The sequence below is a fragment of the Linepithema humile genome, chromosome 5 (assembly GCF_040581485.1).
Source record: "Linepithema humile isolate Giens D197 chromosome 5, Lhum_UNIL_v1.0, whole genome shotgun sequence".
Classification (NCBI taxonomy): domain Eukaryota; kingdom Metazoa; phylum Arthropoda; class Insecta; order Hymenoptera; family Formicidae; genus Linepithema; species Linepithema humile.
In genome coordinates, this window is record NC_090132.1 from 141,134 (window position 1) to 157,518 (window position 16,385).

General features: G+C 30.7%; 3 protein-coding genes and 1 long non-coding RNA gene across 4 annotated transcripts; 1 reads left to right on the top strand and 3 right to left on the bottom strand.

The window, feature by feature from the left end:
- Positions 1-970: 970 nt before the first annotated feature.
- Positions 971-2,277, top strand: LOC137000257 (uncharacterized). Its single transcript, XR_010890540.1, has 2 exons — positions 971-1,236; positions 1,604-2,277. It is a non-coding gene; the product is annotated as an uncharacterized lncRNA (long non-coding RNA).
- A 186-nt stretch (positions 2,278-2,463) lies between these two features.
- On the bottom strand, positions 2,464-5,004 carry Gmd (GDP-mannose 4,6 dehydratase). Its single transcript, XM_012372902.2, has 7 exons — positions 4,573-5,004; positions 4,112-4,354; positions 3,835-4,027; positions 3,526-3,758; positions 3,234-3,449; positions 2,856-2,924; positions 2,464-2,699 (listed from the first exon to the last, which is right to left on the bottom strand). Exons 1-7 carry the CDS (start codon positions 4,624-4,626, stop codon positions 2,637-2,639), a joined length of 1,071 nt encoding a protein of 356 aa, XP_012228325.1. The 5' UTR covers positions 4,627-5,004; the 3' UTR covers positions 2,464-2,636.
- Positions 5,005-5,162: 158 nt separating this feature from the next.
- Positions 5,163-10,032, bottom strand: LOC105675309 (methyl farnesoate epoxidase-like). The gene is made up of 8 exons (XM_012372334.2): positions 9,812-10,032; positions 9,281-9,532; positions 8,382-8,670; positions 7,478-7,713; positions 6,760-6,971; positions 6,263-6,349; positions 5,877-6,018; positions 5,163-5,724 (listed from the first exon to the last, which is right to left on the bottom strand). Exons 1-8 carry the CDS (start codon positions 9,897-9,899, stop codon positions 5,531-5,533), a joined length of 1,500 nt encoding a protein of 499 aa, XP_012227757.1. The 5' UTR covers positions 9,900-10,032; the 3' UTR covers positions 5,163-5,530.
- A 786-nt stretch (positions 10,033-10,818) lies between these two features.
- LOC105675310 (uncharacterized) lies at positions 10,819-16,076 on the bottom strand. The gene is made up of 3 exons (XM_012372335.2): positions 15,656-16,076; positions 14,369-14,460; positions 10,819-13,883 (listed from the first exon to the last, which is right to left on the bottom strand). The coding sequence occupies exons 1-3, from the start codon at positions 15,677-15,679 to the stop codon at positions 12,530-12,532; spliced, it is 1,470 nt and encodes a 489-aa protein (XP_012227758.1). The 5' UTR covers positions 15,680-16,076; the 3' UTR covers positions 10,819-12,529.
- Between the last annotated feature and the right edge of the window lie 309 nt (positions 16,077-16,385).

A 16,385-nucleotide genomic window follows, 5' to 3' on the forward strand; every position in this document is an offset into this window, starting at 1 on the left:
TTTCATGAATATAATTTCATATATTGTAATATTTCTTTCCTCTTTTATTATTTCACAGGTGGTTCTTCAAAGAAACCTCTATATACACATAAAACATTTTTTAAATCATTTTTACATATTTTTAAAATAGTTTCTATGTAATGTAAATTTTTTCCTTCCTCTTTGTTCTATTAAATTAAAGAAAGTTCGAAATTGTCATGTATAATGCATAATATAATGCAATGACTAGACGCTCTAGACAATTCAAAACATTAGAATCTATTAGACTAAGATTAATTATAGCTTGTTGATAAATCTTAACGATTTCCTAAAACTTTTCTACTTCAAGCTTGACAAGGGTAATCGCTTTATCGCTTGTTACTTGTAAGGTCATAACATTGACCTCAATAATATGAACGGTTCCATTCTCTCTTTCTCTCTCTCTCTCTCTCTCTCTCTCTCTCTCTCTCTCTCTCTCTCTCTCTCTCTCTCTCTCACTATTTCGATCACGGAATTTATTCTGATTGAAAAGTCGTTTTGCTGAAATCATGTACTCTATAATTGAATTACAAACATGTAAAATTTAATATTACAAATGCAAAAGTGATGTAACTGTTGCATTAGATATATAACTACTGCATTCGTAATCGTAATCAACGTTACAAAAAGTGTAAAATCATATAAAAAATTCTAATTAATAAGTTTATTCTATTTTCAACAAAAAAATTTAATTAATACAAAAATACATTTTGTCGACTTTATAAAAAATTTTATGAAAATTAATTTACTAGATGTTTTAATATAAAATAAGAAATAGATTGTTTATAAATTTCAACAAACTAATAAACTAATAAACAAACTAATATTGTATATTTAACAAACTGTTGATAAATACAACCTTAAAATCAAGTCAAAGTCGAAAAAATTGTTACCCTTGACTTGGATTAACAAGCGTTTAGTGACCTTGTCTGAAGGTAAATACAAAGGAAAGAATCAACACAAGCCTCTGGGCTATTGAATGACCAAGGGATGTCTGATATAATTTTAACTTGTGCCGAGACACCGATCGTATATATAAGCCTTGCCGTCACGAATCTTACAGTCATTGTCAGTTAGACAAGCTCCAGGTGAACACCATTTTGTTATAAAATATTGCAATTTTTTCAAGTGCTTAAGAGGTGAGTGTGAATTTAACGCAATCTGATGACTTCCATGATCATAATACATTTAAACAGAAAGTGAGACGCAATTGTAAATGTAAGCGAAAAGTACCAATATTATATGGTTAAGTCATAATGATTATTAAATCAATAAATTTTATTTGAGTAACATTTGTGTAACATAACATTTTTAAATGTTTTTTTTTTCAAAAATATGTAAAAATTAAATACATCATAAAAAATATGTATAGCCATTTTTTAAATGTCTTAATAGTTTTATTTATTTTAAATTATGATAAAAATATTACATTACCTTTTACTGTGTAAAAATATTCATATATTAAGAAAAAGGCAGTTATACTTAAATGTAATCCAATAATGATTTCTTATAGTTAATAATAATAATAACTATTACATGATGTTCTACATTTTTCACTTTAAACAAGAATTTCTCGATTTTACAGAAAAGCATCAAAATATCAAGTACCACTTGACAATATGAATATTATCATCCTCCTCAGTCTTGTGATAACTTGCGCAGCTGTCCCAATTTATCTTGTTCCTACTGAAACAATGTTTGGCCATCCAGCTGTGTTAACTAATTCCGAAATGGAAGATAATTTACCTAACCAATTACGAAATAATTTTTATAAACATCCAGATATTGCCGCTAATCTTGCTAAAGAATCCTGGTTCGTCGATAAAGAAATGCAGGTACATTTAATGTCTTTAATAATGAAAGATTTAATAATGTTAAATACGCCGAAAGTAAATGACAAATTAAGTTTGTGTAATTTTCTATAATGTCCATATGTTGTTGCATAGGTAATCGATCGAGAAACAGACAAAATTCCGAGAGAGAAAATCTACAGCATGCTGCATAATGCTGGACTCGTTCGCAAATAATATAAAAGTAAAAAGTAAAAAATCAAGATTATTAAGAAACACGGTCATGTCTTGCGCGCAGCAAACAGCGATTATGCCAAGTAACGTATTAAACTCTTTTCAGAATTATTGCACTGTAATATGAAATGTAATATGAAATTTCAGAGATATATGCCGAAATATTTGAGAAGTATTGCATTATTAAATTTTTATATGTAGGATTAATAAACCTATAGCAGTTTATTTAAAAAAAGTTTATTATTTTTGAAAAATAAGATGGTATGTAAATATTCTCTTATATTTTAATTAACCTACAAAATTTTATTTTTATTTTATTGTTTTGTTTAAATATTGAAATCATCATTATTAAATAAACACTAATTAATATATGCTAATAAACATTTGTTTGTATAATAACTTTATCCACTTTCACACAAGCTTCAGGAACATTAAAAATAACTATTATTTATTTATATCATAAAACAAGTAAAAATTTCCAAATATTGTTATTTTATAAAAACAAAGTACATTAGAAATGCATTTGGTTATATAATAATTATATAATAATCAAAATTATTATATAATAATTAAAATGTTACGATAAAAATATTACTAAGCATTTGGATTTTTAGACATTAATTCCAGGTCAGAGTCCATCATATCTTTTACAAGTTCCTGTAATATATATATATATATATATATGTATACACACACACACACACACACACACACATACATATTGTCAATTATTATATTGATTTATATATAAGTAAAGTTCGAGTTAGAGGTCCAGATGCACTCAGAATTTAATTAATACAACAGTGTGATTACCTTAAATGAAATTGTCGGTTTCCATCCAAATTTATTCTTTGCTTTTGACGCATCACCCAAAAGTATATCCTGCAAAAAAATTGTATAGAAACTAAAATATAAAGTTTATCTTTTTGGAATCTATACATTATATGTATAAGAATGTTTCATCTTATGCACAAGACAAATATTTCGGAAATTAAGATACGAAAAAATGTTTTGGATGAAGATTACAGAATTTTGAGAAAAAAAAGACAGCAATATTTCTTTTATCTCGGAATAACCTTACAAAATCTCGTGAAAGTCAACATAAGAATGTTAAATAGAAATTCTTATTTTTTATTACATATTTTTGAAGCATTTTCAAAATATTCGTTACAAGTGATAACGATATCTTACCACTTCTGTTGGACGGAAGAATTTCGGATTTACACGAATCAATATTTGGCCGGTTTGTGCATCTTGTCCCGTCTCATTTATGCCTTCGCCTTCCCACTTAATCGTGCGACCTACATATTGGAATGCTATTTCTACAAATTCTCTTACACTATGTGTTTCTCCCGTTGCTATGACGTAATCGTCTGGCTGCGTTTGTTGAAGCATTAGCCACATTGCCTGCATCATATGTAATATAAATTATATAAAAATATTTGTGAAATATTGAATTAATCTATTAAGGATTGTTACCGACTTCTACATAATCTTTGGCATGGCCCCAATCTCGCTTTGCATCCAAATTTCCTAATTCAAGTACATCTTGCAGACCTAAATGTATTTTTGCTATAGATCTAGTCACTTTTCTTGTAACAAAATTCTCTCCTCGTCGTGGACTTTCGTGATTAAACAATATTCCATTACAAGCAAATATATTATATGCTTCTCTATAATTTACAACAATCCAGTAGCTGTATAACTTTGCACAAGCTAAAATTTAGAAAAGATTTAATATATATTAAAGTATTTAATATATATATTTAGTATAAATATATTGGTCAATTACCATATGGAGAGCGTGGATAAAATGGTGTTTTTTCATTTTGTGGAACTTCTACCACCCTGCCATAAAGTTCTGATGTTGACGCATGATAAAACTTTACAGATTTTTCTAAGCCACATGTACGTATTGCATCTAATAATCTTACTGTTCCTACTGCATCTACTTCTGCAGTATATTCACTTACTTCAAAACTTACCTATAACAATGTAAAAAATAACAAATATCACACAACTATTTTAGTTTGTTACAGATATTATACATATTTGATGCATATACAGACCATAACATGGCTTTGTGCTGCAAGATTATAAATTTCCGTTGGTTGTACTGCACTAATGACTTTGATCAAACTACTAGAATCAGTCATGTCACCATAGTGTAACTTCATTTTACCTTGACGATGGCATTTAGGATCTTCATAAAGATGTTGAATACGAGCAGTATTAAATGAACTAGCTCGTCTAATAATACCATGCACATTATATCCCTTTTCCAGTAAGAATTCTGCCAAATATGAACCATCCTATAATAAAGAAGTATAGTAAAGAATTGAGAATAATATAAAACTTTATTACGCTTTAAAATATAAGATGTTTAGCAAACAGAATAATATTTACACATGTTTCTATGTTTAATAGAATAATAAATAGAATATTAAAAAAATTAAATCAGTGCTTTATCTAATTTTAAACTCGAATAAAATCTAATTTTAAAATCGAATACATATATTAACCAACTTACTTGTCCTGAAATACCTGTTATTAGAGCAACACGTCTGTCATCGCCAGTTGCCATTATATCGATTAGATAAAATAAGTTCACTTTGCGTTATCAACTACTGTCTACTTGCCACATAAAACCGTTATATAAACTGTATAGGATCTGTACAAGATTATTAATACCGATAACGTTTCTTTTGATCAAAATTATTTGTTATTTTTCTCTTTCTAATGTGAATATGTCTATCCTTTTGAAACGTTTTATATATTGAAACTCTTCTTTTTTCTCGTTTCCTTTAAGAATCTTCCTGTTCCTTATTTGTAAATATAAGTTTTTCAAATAATTTTGCGCAGTTAACCAAGCCTTCTTTGTTTAATTTCATTCAATTTGTTTGAGTAAGACGTTATTGAAGGTGACAAGTGCACTCTAAACAGAGATACCCTAGACAATCTTCTAGGGTCTCTAACTCTAAACTGATTTTAGAGACCTCATGCGATCAAAGGACAAAACGTGTAACACGCTATTTTATGATTATACGTTGATAATGCAGGAATCAGAAGTTGGTTATAAGCACAGAACTAAAAATGAAAAGGTAGCAATTGTACGCAAAATTTCAAGCCAATAAAAGTCGTATAATTTTTAAATTAAAAAACTAATTTTGTAAGTTTATATATACATTGATATATTTATCCCGAGCAGCGCTATAACTTAGAGTAGAGAAACACAATCGTTTAGAAAGAGCTATGAATATTTAAACTTAGCTTAAGCTTAAACTTGTTTAATAAAAAAATTTATTTTTGTATAGAACAAATTCTGTATAGCACAAAGCGACACGAGCGTTTATTACCTTTACGCTATGAAATGTTCACTTTTACTCATTATTTTATAAGTTCAACAAAATCGATATTTTTTATAGATGTGAAAATGTTATCATATATGTGTATCTGTATGCACTGTATCCATTTGGCAGCATCATTTGTTAGTCTCTTAGATCAGCTCTCTTCGTGAATTTAAGGTAATATGGTTTTGGAGATAAAGTGAAACCATCGTAACCGTTCAAATCTGGCTTGTCGTGATCAGGAGAAATTTCTATGTCGAAATAATGTACAATATAAGTGAAGAAATAAAACAATGTAGAACGCGCTAGTTGTTCTCCCAAACAACGTCTTTTGCCTGAAAAACACAAAATAATTAGATTTGTTCCCTACAAGTAGTAGAATTAATAATAGCTAGTTGATTATTTTATGTATATTTGCGTAAAGCGTGAAACTTGTACAATGAAAGAAACAAGAGTAAAAACAATTATACGATGCTTGTAAATTTACCTAAGCCGAAAGGTAAAGCAAAATTGTTTCGACGAAATTGACCATGTTCGTTTAGAAATCGTTCTGGACGGAATTCATTGGGATGGTCCCAGTACGTCTCGTCGTTGTGTACACTATGAAAGTTAAAGAGAACAATAGTGTCCTGCAAAAAAAAATAGCTCTCTTGTAGCTCGCACACACAGTAAGATGTGATGTAAGTAATATAACTTATTCGATTACATAAATAAAAAATTTCATCTACGAAATAGAATTTTTTTTATTGTCTGAGAAAAAAGAGCAGTTTTCCATAGTTGAGTTTCACTAATTGTGTGCTAAATTCTAATTTAATCTTAAAATTGATAATATATATATATCAATATTTTGAGAAAATCAAAGAAACCACTTACCTTGGGTATTCGATATGAATTTAGAGAGACATCCTTTGCAGTTCTATGCGGTACACCGAGTGGTGCCAAAATCAAATATCTTTGTACCTGTTTGTGGTTAATATATTGTTTATATATTAACGTCACAGTTTATTTAGCAATTAATATTATTATATTTCTAAATCTTTTAGTTATTATTTTCTTACTTTATATTGGTATGTTCTATGTATCTATTTAGTTTATAAAAGATTGTATTGTACACTTTGTGAAGATTGTTAGATGAATTACAATAACTCTTTTCTTTTCTAAAGATTTTATTCCAATATTAACGTTAGAATTAAATAAATAACCTGTTCCTAAATTCTTTTTAAAACAAAATTAATTATTAATGAAATTATTTTATTTTTGATTTCAAAATTTTGGCTTTAAACATAAGATATATTAGCTGTAAAAACGTTAACATTTATATATTTTAAACATTTTGAAAATGCGTTATACTTATAATTTATATCTGTTACCTCGGCTAAAAAAGCTTCCGTCATTGGCAAAAATGGCAAGTCATTCTCGGTAGGAGCTCTTGATCTACCAACAACGCTGTCCAATTCCTCTTGAAGTATCTTTAACCATTCGAGATTCAGCGATAAGAAAAGAAACGTAGTAGCTAGAGTGTCACTGGTTGTCTTCGACCCAGCCAAGAAGAGATCGAGGCACAAAACCAATAAATTTTCACCTGCCACGAAATATATAATATATGTATGTACGTATGTATATATAGTGTTTTAGATCTTTTCTGTTGTCTCTAAACTTTACAAACCACTCAAAAGTTCGTGTAAAGCATAGACAATTGTTTCCGTGTTTTAACATATTATAAAGGATTGCATCAGGATTTTATCAAGTTTAAAACAGAACTTGATATCGGCTTGTTGTTCCATTATATTTTTGCAAAGAGGTGCATTAAGATACTAATTTTTAAATAGATGACATTTACACAAAAAGTTAAGAAAAAAGTTAATTTTATTACTTGTCAGACATATTTTGTAAATAAACAATTTTCAGTTTGTCGATGCATTTGCATATACATATTGTTGATGCGATTTATTTATTAGAAAAACAAACGCGTAGTACAAAAAGTTTATTGTAAATTGTTTTTAAAAATAAATAAAAACAGAAGTATATAATTAAAAAGAATCTATAATGATATTAATAATATTCATTTTTTACTAATTTTGTACTCACGATCAAATATCGTATCTTTATCTCCCTTTTTATTCGATATCTCCAAAAGAAATGCATCAATCAGATCATGCGGCTGACCATCTAATGGTTTCTTCTCATGTACTTTGATTTCTTCGTCAAGGAAACTCCATAATTTTTCGAGAATCCTCATCAGCTCGTTATATCCTGATAATTCCGGGATCACGAAACGTATCAAAGGTATTTGTGACATTATCCCACCCAAGATATCCATTAATCTGTACACAATATCAAATTTACACTGTTCTACACTAAATCTGCTGTTTTGAAAAAGAAAAGTAGTTTTCCTTAATCCTTTATGTGTTAAATCCGAATCCAGTTTCAAAAAGTGCATATTACATTACAATAAAGAAAATGGAAAAATGCAATTCTATTCCACGCAATTCTATTCCAAAAGAATTATTTTTTATATTTGCAGCGTTGTTTATGTCATTTAAATACTACTTTATATTCTTTAAATACTACTTTTTTTAAACTTAGTTTTCTTTATGAGAAAATTCTTTAAAATAATTTATTTCTGATTAGAAAAATTATTTCTTAATATATAATAATTTTTGTATTAACAGAGCTTTCACTTTGTCATTCATGCTTTTTTTATATAACATTTTTAGATTATATTTATCGTGAACTTACTAATGTATAAGCTAAACTATTTAACCGTATGAAGTATATCACATGAAGATGATCAATTTACATCATATGTTTTTTTAATATTATTATTTATTTTTAGCATATTTATGTTATTTTCTTAAAATTCTGATATAATGCTTACTTTTTGAAGGATTTGAATTCAGTGCAAAAACAAAAAATTACAAAAACTTTCTCTTCTTTTTCGCAATATAAAAGAACGTTTAATAGTGTAATTAATTTTTATTTAAGCAGTTACCTGAAAGCATCGTGTACGACTTTGAGTGCTTGGTTCAGTTTCTCATTCTCATAGTCAAATCTGTGTCCGGCAATCATAAACCATAGAGAATTAAGCACCGCGACATCGAATGCTGTATGCATTAGCACCGCACCACGTTCACTCATTCGTTGCAAATAATTAACGAGATTACGAGCCTCAATGGTCAATTGTTTTTCCATAATTGACTGACCTATGCCATACATCCGTAAATGTCGCATGGTAAATTTGCGACATTGTGACCAAGTGGTTCCCTCAGTGAACAAAACACCTGTTAATAACAGAGTTAAATGAAAGGGATGTGGAAATTGTGTTTTTGTGTCATGTTAAATCGTGTTAGGTCTATATTGATTGATTCAATATTAAATAGATTAAATAGATATTGATTCAATATTAAAGAAATTTCTAAAGAAATGTTTGCAAGTACGTAAGTACTCTCTGAAATTAATTGAGAGAAACAAAACAACGAACGATTACCAAATACACATTGAGTTGCATAGTGCAACATGTGTGTGATCATGTTTTAGTTGTAACTTTAAGTAAATAAATCTTTAAACTGAGAAAATAAAGTAGAATAAAATTTTGCACAAATATCTGTACGTTAGAATTTTGTTAATGCACATAAAAAATTTGAAATGACTGACAATAATTCTTCTTTGTTAAATTTAGTTAGCAAGTACTGCAATACACAATTTTCGATAAAAATTGATATAAACATAAAAACTAAATAACTTTCAAAATAATTCAAAAATTTTGTTTAGGTTTTGAGCAAATATTTAGAATAAATAATAAAAACGACTTATAGCAATTTAGACAGTTTTACCAATGTTTTAATATATAAAACCCATACATTTTTAATTATTAAAATCATCTGTACATACCCTTTCTTTTTCCAAACGAGCGTATTCTGAAGAAAAATCCGTCTGGTCGGCTATTAAATTCATCTTGCAGAAGAGCTTTCTTCACCAGATCATATGTTGAAATCACTACCACTTTTTGATTTCCAAGCTTCAATCCTAATATCGGTCCATACGTACGTGACAATTCTTGAAAAGCCAGGTAAATATACCCGTATTTTGAACGTAACCATCGGAACGTCAGAAAACATCCCAATAACGGTAGCCATAATGGGCCTATGTGATCAATATTTCTACTTACTGTTAGACTCGAACATTTTGTATGTTTGAAAGTATATTTTTCGCCTATCTAATAATTCTATCTTATTGTTGATGTTATCTTGCAATATGTTTGTAAAAATACTTTGAATTTGTTGTATAATTTTTTTAATTAAAAAATATATATACTGGTTTTGTAAATACATGTAATTAGTATTAATTACTTTTAATGTAACAGCACAGATTAAACGTTTAAGAACACTGTATCATTGTGCTGAGAGAGAGTTTTGCACTTACCGGGTGGATAATTTTTTGGTTTCAAACAGTCATAAATGCAGTAGAGGCAACCAAATATAGAAAGAAGAGAGATCGCGATATACAGCATCTTTAGACGCACTGAGAATGCTTCACTTCGTTACTTCTACCACGATACTTATATAGACTTATGTACCTATGAACCTATGTTTATATACATGGCATATATGCATGTAATATACAACAGAAACGGACCTAATGTTTGCCCATGATATTATCAGCGCAGCATGATCTATGACCTCGAAAAAAAATCTTATTATGTCTGACTTTTTATCTGATTTTTTATCGCAATACATGTTTCGCCTAAAATCTAATTATTGAAATTTGATCCATTTGATTTGAACTAAAATATATTCAATATTTGTCAATTGCTATTAAAAAAATTCAGAAGAAAGAATAATTTTCTCTGTTAAAAATTAAGTAAAACTGTGCGAATCTGTTAATATATTCAGATTATAGAGATATATTGAGAAAGTATCACACATTAAATAAATATATTACAAAATGTTAATAATTTCAGAAAAATATTAATTATTACTTTTGGATCTGAAGTTAGTTTGAACAGTTCAAACTGTTTAAGTATGCTTTTATCTAAAAAAATCCAAATCATTCTTTATGTTTGATCTCGAGATTCGAATTGTCGGAAATGTTTGATTATCTGAAACTTTCAAGCACCACATTACATTCACAAAATATACATTCGTTTCTAAAACAATATATATATAATAAAGTATAATAAACTTGATTACAATCTAATTTTAGACAAATGTTGAGAAAATTGAAAATCAAGAAAACAGGAATAACATATTATTTTTTTACCATATGAAACTTTTACAATGACTTGAAATCTTCTATTATACTGTAAAAAGACTATTATCACGATAATCGGTTGCCGCTCACAAATTACGATTTGCATTTGAATGTGCTGTCTTCGTACGCAGAAACGTAGAAAAAATATTTCTTAAGAATGTATAATGTATGGTCTCTTTAGCTATTTATTATCGGAGTCAGTTTAAGAAAAATTGAAAGAAGAGAAGTTGTAATAAATCATAAACAAATACTTGCAGTAAGAATATATGCAATTTACTTAATTGCATATTGCACATTTGCGCAATTATTAAGTATGAAAAAAATAATAATTATAATGTGTCAAAAGCATAGATATTTCAAAAAAATTCTTGTAAGATACAAATAAGATAACGAGAGATACATTGTTTCCGCGTTGTTTTATGTTAATACCATTAAAATTTTTCTAAAATACTGATTTAGTGCTTCTTTAATGTATATTGAATAAAAATATGTACGTGAAACACAAAAGTGAAAATATTTTCTATACAATTCTGTCATATTAGAATAGCAAATATATCATGATTTCTCCGATTTTTTGTTTTCTTTCGCTCGATTGCTACGTGTCTGAAAAGAAAAATTCACTCTTTCGTAGTCGACGTTAGTGAAATCTGGTTGTCATCAATTGAACGGAGTCTGCATCGCGCAATATGGTGCGACCTACCGAGACGAACAGCACAGTGGCATGGATTAATTTATGTTGCTGTGTGGGTGCATGGATACTTTCTCCACGGTTGAGGTCCTCTACATGCTGGTCGCCTGCCTTTCATAACACATTCTACTTTCTCCAGTTTCGCAGACATACGTGCGCGTATTCGCATTGCATCATCTTCACCGCAAGTTCAAGTGATAGCGATTTATTTTTATTTATTATTTTAAAAGGTGTGAACAACGAGTAAGTATTTAGATAAGTTAACATTTATTTTTGTACAGGCAAAACGCTTTGAAGAAAACAATTTTTCAGCCGTAAAATGTCTAAGCCATAAATGAAAAAATCTAACGTTTATCCATCCTCTTCAATGAGTGTAAATATTGTTCAAAAGAGTAGTGATTGATTATAAAAAATAATAATTTTTTTAGATTAAATATGTACTTTGTAAACAATCAATTAACTTATCATTACTGATCGGTGTTGTTTAATTTATTTTTTCCTCTTGAAAACTTGCCAATAGAAATATTCTAAGTTTATTTATCATTAGTTCATTCATTAAATTTTTGCCTAAAAATTGACGAATATCAAATGCATTAAAAATTATCGATTAATTTAACATGTTTGCCAACATTTGCTTTATAATATTACGATAAAAAATTAGATTTTGTTTGACTGCAAGTATACATATTTTCTTTGCAAATATTGCATAAAAAATTTTTATTTACTATTATACGTCGAAACTATTGTATATAGCTCACAATAGACAATTGTGTTATTCTTTTTACTTTTTGGTTTTAATTTTTAAATTGTAATAAGTTAAAAAAGAAAATCTTATTATAATTTTCGCAAATACGTACGAGCGATGTTAAGTTACAATATATACGAGGACCTAAGGTGAAATAAGAATGGCGGAAAAAAATTAACAAAATACTCATAAACTTTATTCGTAACAGAATCAATTAACAACTGTAGAGACAACAACACGTATATAAAAAAAAAACAAAGAGTATGGAAAAAATAAAGATCGATTTCAGTCGTATAACTTCGGGTAACTTAAGCTTTCCATGCGACTTATCTTAATCTTAAAACATAATATATACACAACGGCTTATATTACAATACTATCTCGTGGATATGTTTGTACAAGCATTGTTTTAGGGATTAAAATACGGGATTATTTTGCACATAGATCGGCCACTCTATCAGTGATCGGAAAATGCAAAACTGGCTTTGTTTTGATTAGCCGGCGGTGGAACCAAGTCCTGCGTGATTGTCGGCGGATTTGCCTGAAAAGATCTGTCCCATCTGACCTGATTATCTTTCGTCTGATGTTGTTGCGCCTGTTGTTGCTGTGTTTGCTTGTTCTGCGCGACAATTTGCGGACTGTAGGGCACAACTTGCGTACTCTGAATCTGCGAATCTTTGCGGTCCCAGCCGTGATGATGATGGTGATCCTCGTTGGGGAACCACTCGGATATCCAGACTGGTTTCCAAATTTTCTTCCATGCCGGTACCCAGATTTCTTTCCAAGCGGGCACCCAGATCTGCTTCCATGCCTCCTTCCAAGCGAGCTTTTTGTCGGGAATCCATTCGAGCTTTTTATCGGTTTTCCAAATTTGCTTCCAAGCTTCTTTCCATTCAAGTTTCTTATCAGCCACCCAAATAAGTTTTTTAGCTGGTTTCCAAATCTGTTTCCACTCTTCCTTCCAAGCCAACTTTTTGTCCTCTACCCAGATTTGCTTTTTCGCTGGCTTCCAAATCTGTTTCCAAGCCTCCTTCCACTCGAGTTTCTTGTCTGGTATCCAAATCTGCTTTTTCGCCGACTTCCAATACTTCTTCCACACTGGCTTCCAGATTAATTTCTTTTTCCAAAGATCGTGGCTGGTGTACTGCCATCCGTGATGATCCGTACCGTGATAATGTTCACCCGGTACGCCGATCTTTACCCATTCGGGAATCCAGAGTTGTTTCCAAGCGGGCACTTGAATTTCTTTCCACGCTGCTACCTGAATCTCTTTCCAAACAGGTTTCCAGATTTTTTTCCATGCGGGCACTTGAATTTCTTTCCAAGCAGGCACTTTGATCGGTTGCCAGATCGGTTTCCAAATTTTCTTCCAGGCCGGTACTTGTATTTCCTTCCACGCCGGTACTTGAATCTCCTTCCACACGGGCTTCCAAATTTTCTTCCAGACAGGTACTTGAATTTCCTTCCACACCGCCTTTTGCGTCGGAACCCAAATAGGTTTCCAGATTTTCTTCCACGCAGGCTTCCAGATCTGCTTTTGCGCCGGCTTCCAAATCTTCTTCCAACCCGGCTTCCAGACTAGTTTTTTCTTCCAATATCCTTCGTCGTGATGATGATCATGATGCCCACCGATATCGCCGCTACCACTCAAGTGATCGCCGGTATCACCGCCACTTGGATGACCTCCAATGTCGCTATCACCAAAGTGATTGCCGGCGCCGGTGCCACCAAAGTAGTTACTGACATCGCCACCCCCATGATCACCATAACCACCACCGGAATCGCCATCCCATCGTTTTTGTGCTTCAGTACTGCGACACAAAGAAACAATATTAATTGAACAAATTGCAATTATTATTCTAGTATTAATGTAGTTATTGCAATCTTTTTTTATAGCATACGAAAAAGAGCTTCCTTGAAATTACCAACTAACAAACTGATTTAAAATGTCTCGTATTTACAGTATGCTGCTCTATTATTTTTATTCATTTAATTTAAAAATTGGATTAATTTTCTCAATGTTATTTTTTATTTTGTATTTTGTATTTTGTATTTTTAAAACATATAATTAGATTAAAGAATATTTTTTTTAATTTATATATTTTTTTTAATTTAATTGTTGTATAATCCATTCACAGATTGAATCTTTATACGATAAAGGGAATTTTTTTTTCTATTTTTTTATATATGTATTATATACATTGCTATTATATATTAAGCACAATATATATGTATAATGCTCGAAAAGTAAACAATAAATTATTGTTTTGTTATTAAAATAAGTTATTATACGTACGGACTTTGCCGTTGTAAATGCTGCTGCAACTGCGTTTGATCTAAAGCCTTGCTTGCCACAAGAGTGGCCTGCAGTAGTAGTACTAGTGCAGCCTATAAACAACATAATAGCACAACTATAAAAATTTATTGAAAATAAAATAATTATTTAAAAAAAAAATTTTTTTTTTTTTTAAGTTTTATGTAATACTATCATATTATATCAAAATTGCAACAGGCAAATTAAAACAAAGGATATCAACGTATTACTGATTCGCGCGGGGTAACTTTTAAAATTTAATTACAATTAATAACAAACTAATATAAAATTAAATAATATTAAAATAACAAAATATTTACAAGTCAAAATGGTACATTTATTGGTACATAGCAAGAAATTGTATAAATAGAATTTATATACGAAAAGTGAAGTTTTCAGTGACAGATTCAATTTTATTAACCCGAAGGTTAAAGATTTATATAATCTTGAGTGTTTTTTAAAAGGAGACAAGAGGAAAGAGAGAGAGAGAGAGAGAGAGAGAGAGAGAGAGAGAGTGTGTGTGTGTGTGTGTGTGTGTGTGTGTGTGTGTGTGTGTGTAGAGGGGAAAAGAGACAGAAGGGGAGGAGGGGAGGGGGAGAGAGAGAGAGAGAGAGAGAGAGAGAGAGAGAGAGAGAGAGAGAGAGAGAGAGAGAGAGAGAGAGAGAGAGAGAGAGAGAGAAAGAGTTCTGCAACCCATAAAGTTGGTAAATTAAAAGCTAAAAAATTTATAAATTTTAATGTTTGCGAATATTAGATACCTATAATGTCTCACATTTCCTTACACTTGGAATTTTTATTTTCAACTCAGCTTTAAATTAATAAATAAATTTTTTAATCGAGTAAAAAGCTCTTTGAATAATTCAAAATTTTTTAATAGTTATTATGCACAATTGTGCAGATATGATCCGTTCACTCAAAAACACCTAACCGAAAGTGTAAAGGCACTATTGACGCGCGTGTGATTCTACCAATTCACACAAAGTAATAAATTCAGAGAATCCGCTATCAATATACTGGTGCATGTTTACAACAAATTTCTCTCTGTCTTTTTTTTATAATAACTTGCTGTATAGCTTAAATATTAATGACATAAACGTATCAAATCCAATTCAAAATAGAAATAATCTTACATATGCTACCGCGCGTATCCAGCTTAATAAGATAGATTCACTCAACGTGAGTTCGATAATAGCGCACTCGTCAGCGTAACATAACGCGATAACGATAGATGCAATCGCGGTAGAAAAAATAAAATTGAAATAAACTGACCGCGCATCCCGGGCGAATCCTCATATCTCTCGCAATGCCGCCCGTCGGGCTCGGGCCGCGTACTCTTGCTTCCTGGACGCAGGAAAACGTAACTTACTTCGTCCAATCACTGGAACGCCGTAGTTATATAGGCGCGTATCCTCCCCGAAGGCATCGCCACCAAGAGCGTCACGGTAAGAAAACGACAGTGTTAACGGTGGTGGCGGATTCGGAGCAGTCATGGAGGTGGTTCATTTGTACCTCAAGTGGTGGAAATCGAGGAATTTCAGCTCTTGGAAGGTGGTAGCGTCACCACCGATTTGGATCCGTCGAACCACCCGCAGATGAAATTCCTCCATCTCCATTCTCTCTCCTACACCCCCACTTCCGGCACTCGACCAGGTCTACATCGAGGAGGGAGTCGAGTCATATTATCGTTTGGAGAAAGTGATCGAGAGCACAATCCGGTCAAGCAAGCAGACCTGTTAGTTATTCGCATGCATGTGTTTCAACGTTAAAGTTCAAGCTCGCAAGGTTACGGGACAAGGTTATGCTTTTCACTTTAGATTATACGTATTGCTGGAAAGACAGAAAAAATGTCAAACATTGGTATTTAATATGTTTTTTAATTTTTTAGAATAACAGAAAATTTTTTTACTTGTATAAGGAGAACTGTTTGTTTTATTAATTAAGTTTGCTGCAAAAAGGCTAAACTATTTTTAGCTATTTTCAAACGTTATCTGTATCAAAA

What these genes read in the sequence shown, in the direction of transcription:
- Gmd (XM_012372902.2), bottom strand. Translation starts at nt 4,626, where the DNA reads ATGGCAACTGGCGATGACAGACGTGTTGCTCTAATAACAGGTATTTCA. An exon ending in TAACAGGTATTTCAGGACAA is followed by an intron (nt 4,355 to 4,572) that starts GTAAGTTGGTTA and finishes TCTTTATTATAG; the next exon opens with GATGGTTCATATTTGGCAGA. An exon ending in AACCGACAATTTCATTTAAG is followed by an intron (nt 2,700 to 2,855) that starts GTAATCACACTG and finishes TATATATTACAG; the next exon opens with GAACTTGTAAAAGATATGAT.
- LOC105675309 (XM_012372334.2), bottom strand. Translation starts at nt 9,899, where the DNA reads ATGCTGTATATCGCGATCTCTCTTCTTTCTATATTTGGTTGCCTCTAC. An exon ending in CTCGTTTGGAAAAAGAAAGG is followed by an intron (nt 8,671 to 9,280) that starts GTATGTACAGAT and finishes TGTTATTAACAG; the next exon opens with GTGTTTTGTTCACTGAGGGA. An exon ending in CGGAAGCTTTTTTAGCCGAG is followed by an intron (nt 6,350 to 6,759) that starts GTAACAGATATA and finishes AACCACAAACAG; the next exon opens with GTACAAAGATATTTGATTTT.
- LOC105675310 (XM_012372335.2), bottom strand. Translation starts at nt 15,679, where the DNA reads ATGAGGATTCGCCCGGGATGCGCG. An exon ending in GGATTCGCCCGGGATGCGCG is followed by an intron (nt 14,461 to 15,655) that starts GTCAGTTTATTT and finishes TGTTGTTTATAG; the next exon opens with GCTGCACTAGTACTACTACT. An exon ending in CATTTACAACGGCAAAGTCC is followed by an intron (nt 13,884 to 14,368) that starts GTACGTATAATA and finishes TTTGTGTCGCAG; the next exon opens with TACTGAAGCACAAAAACGAT.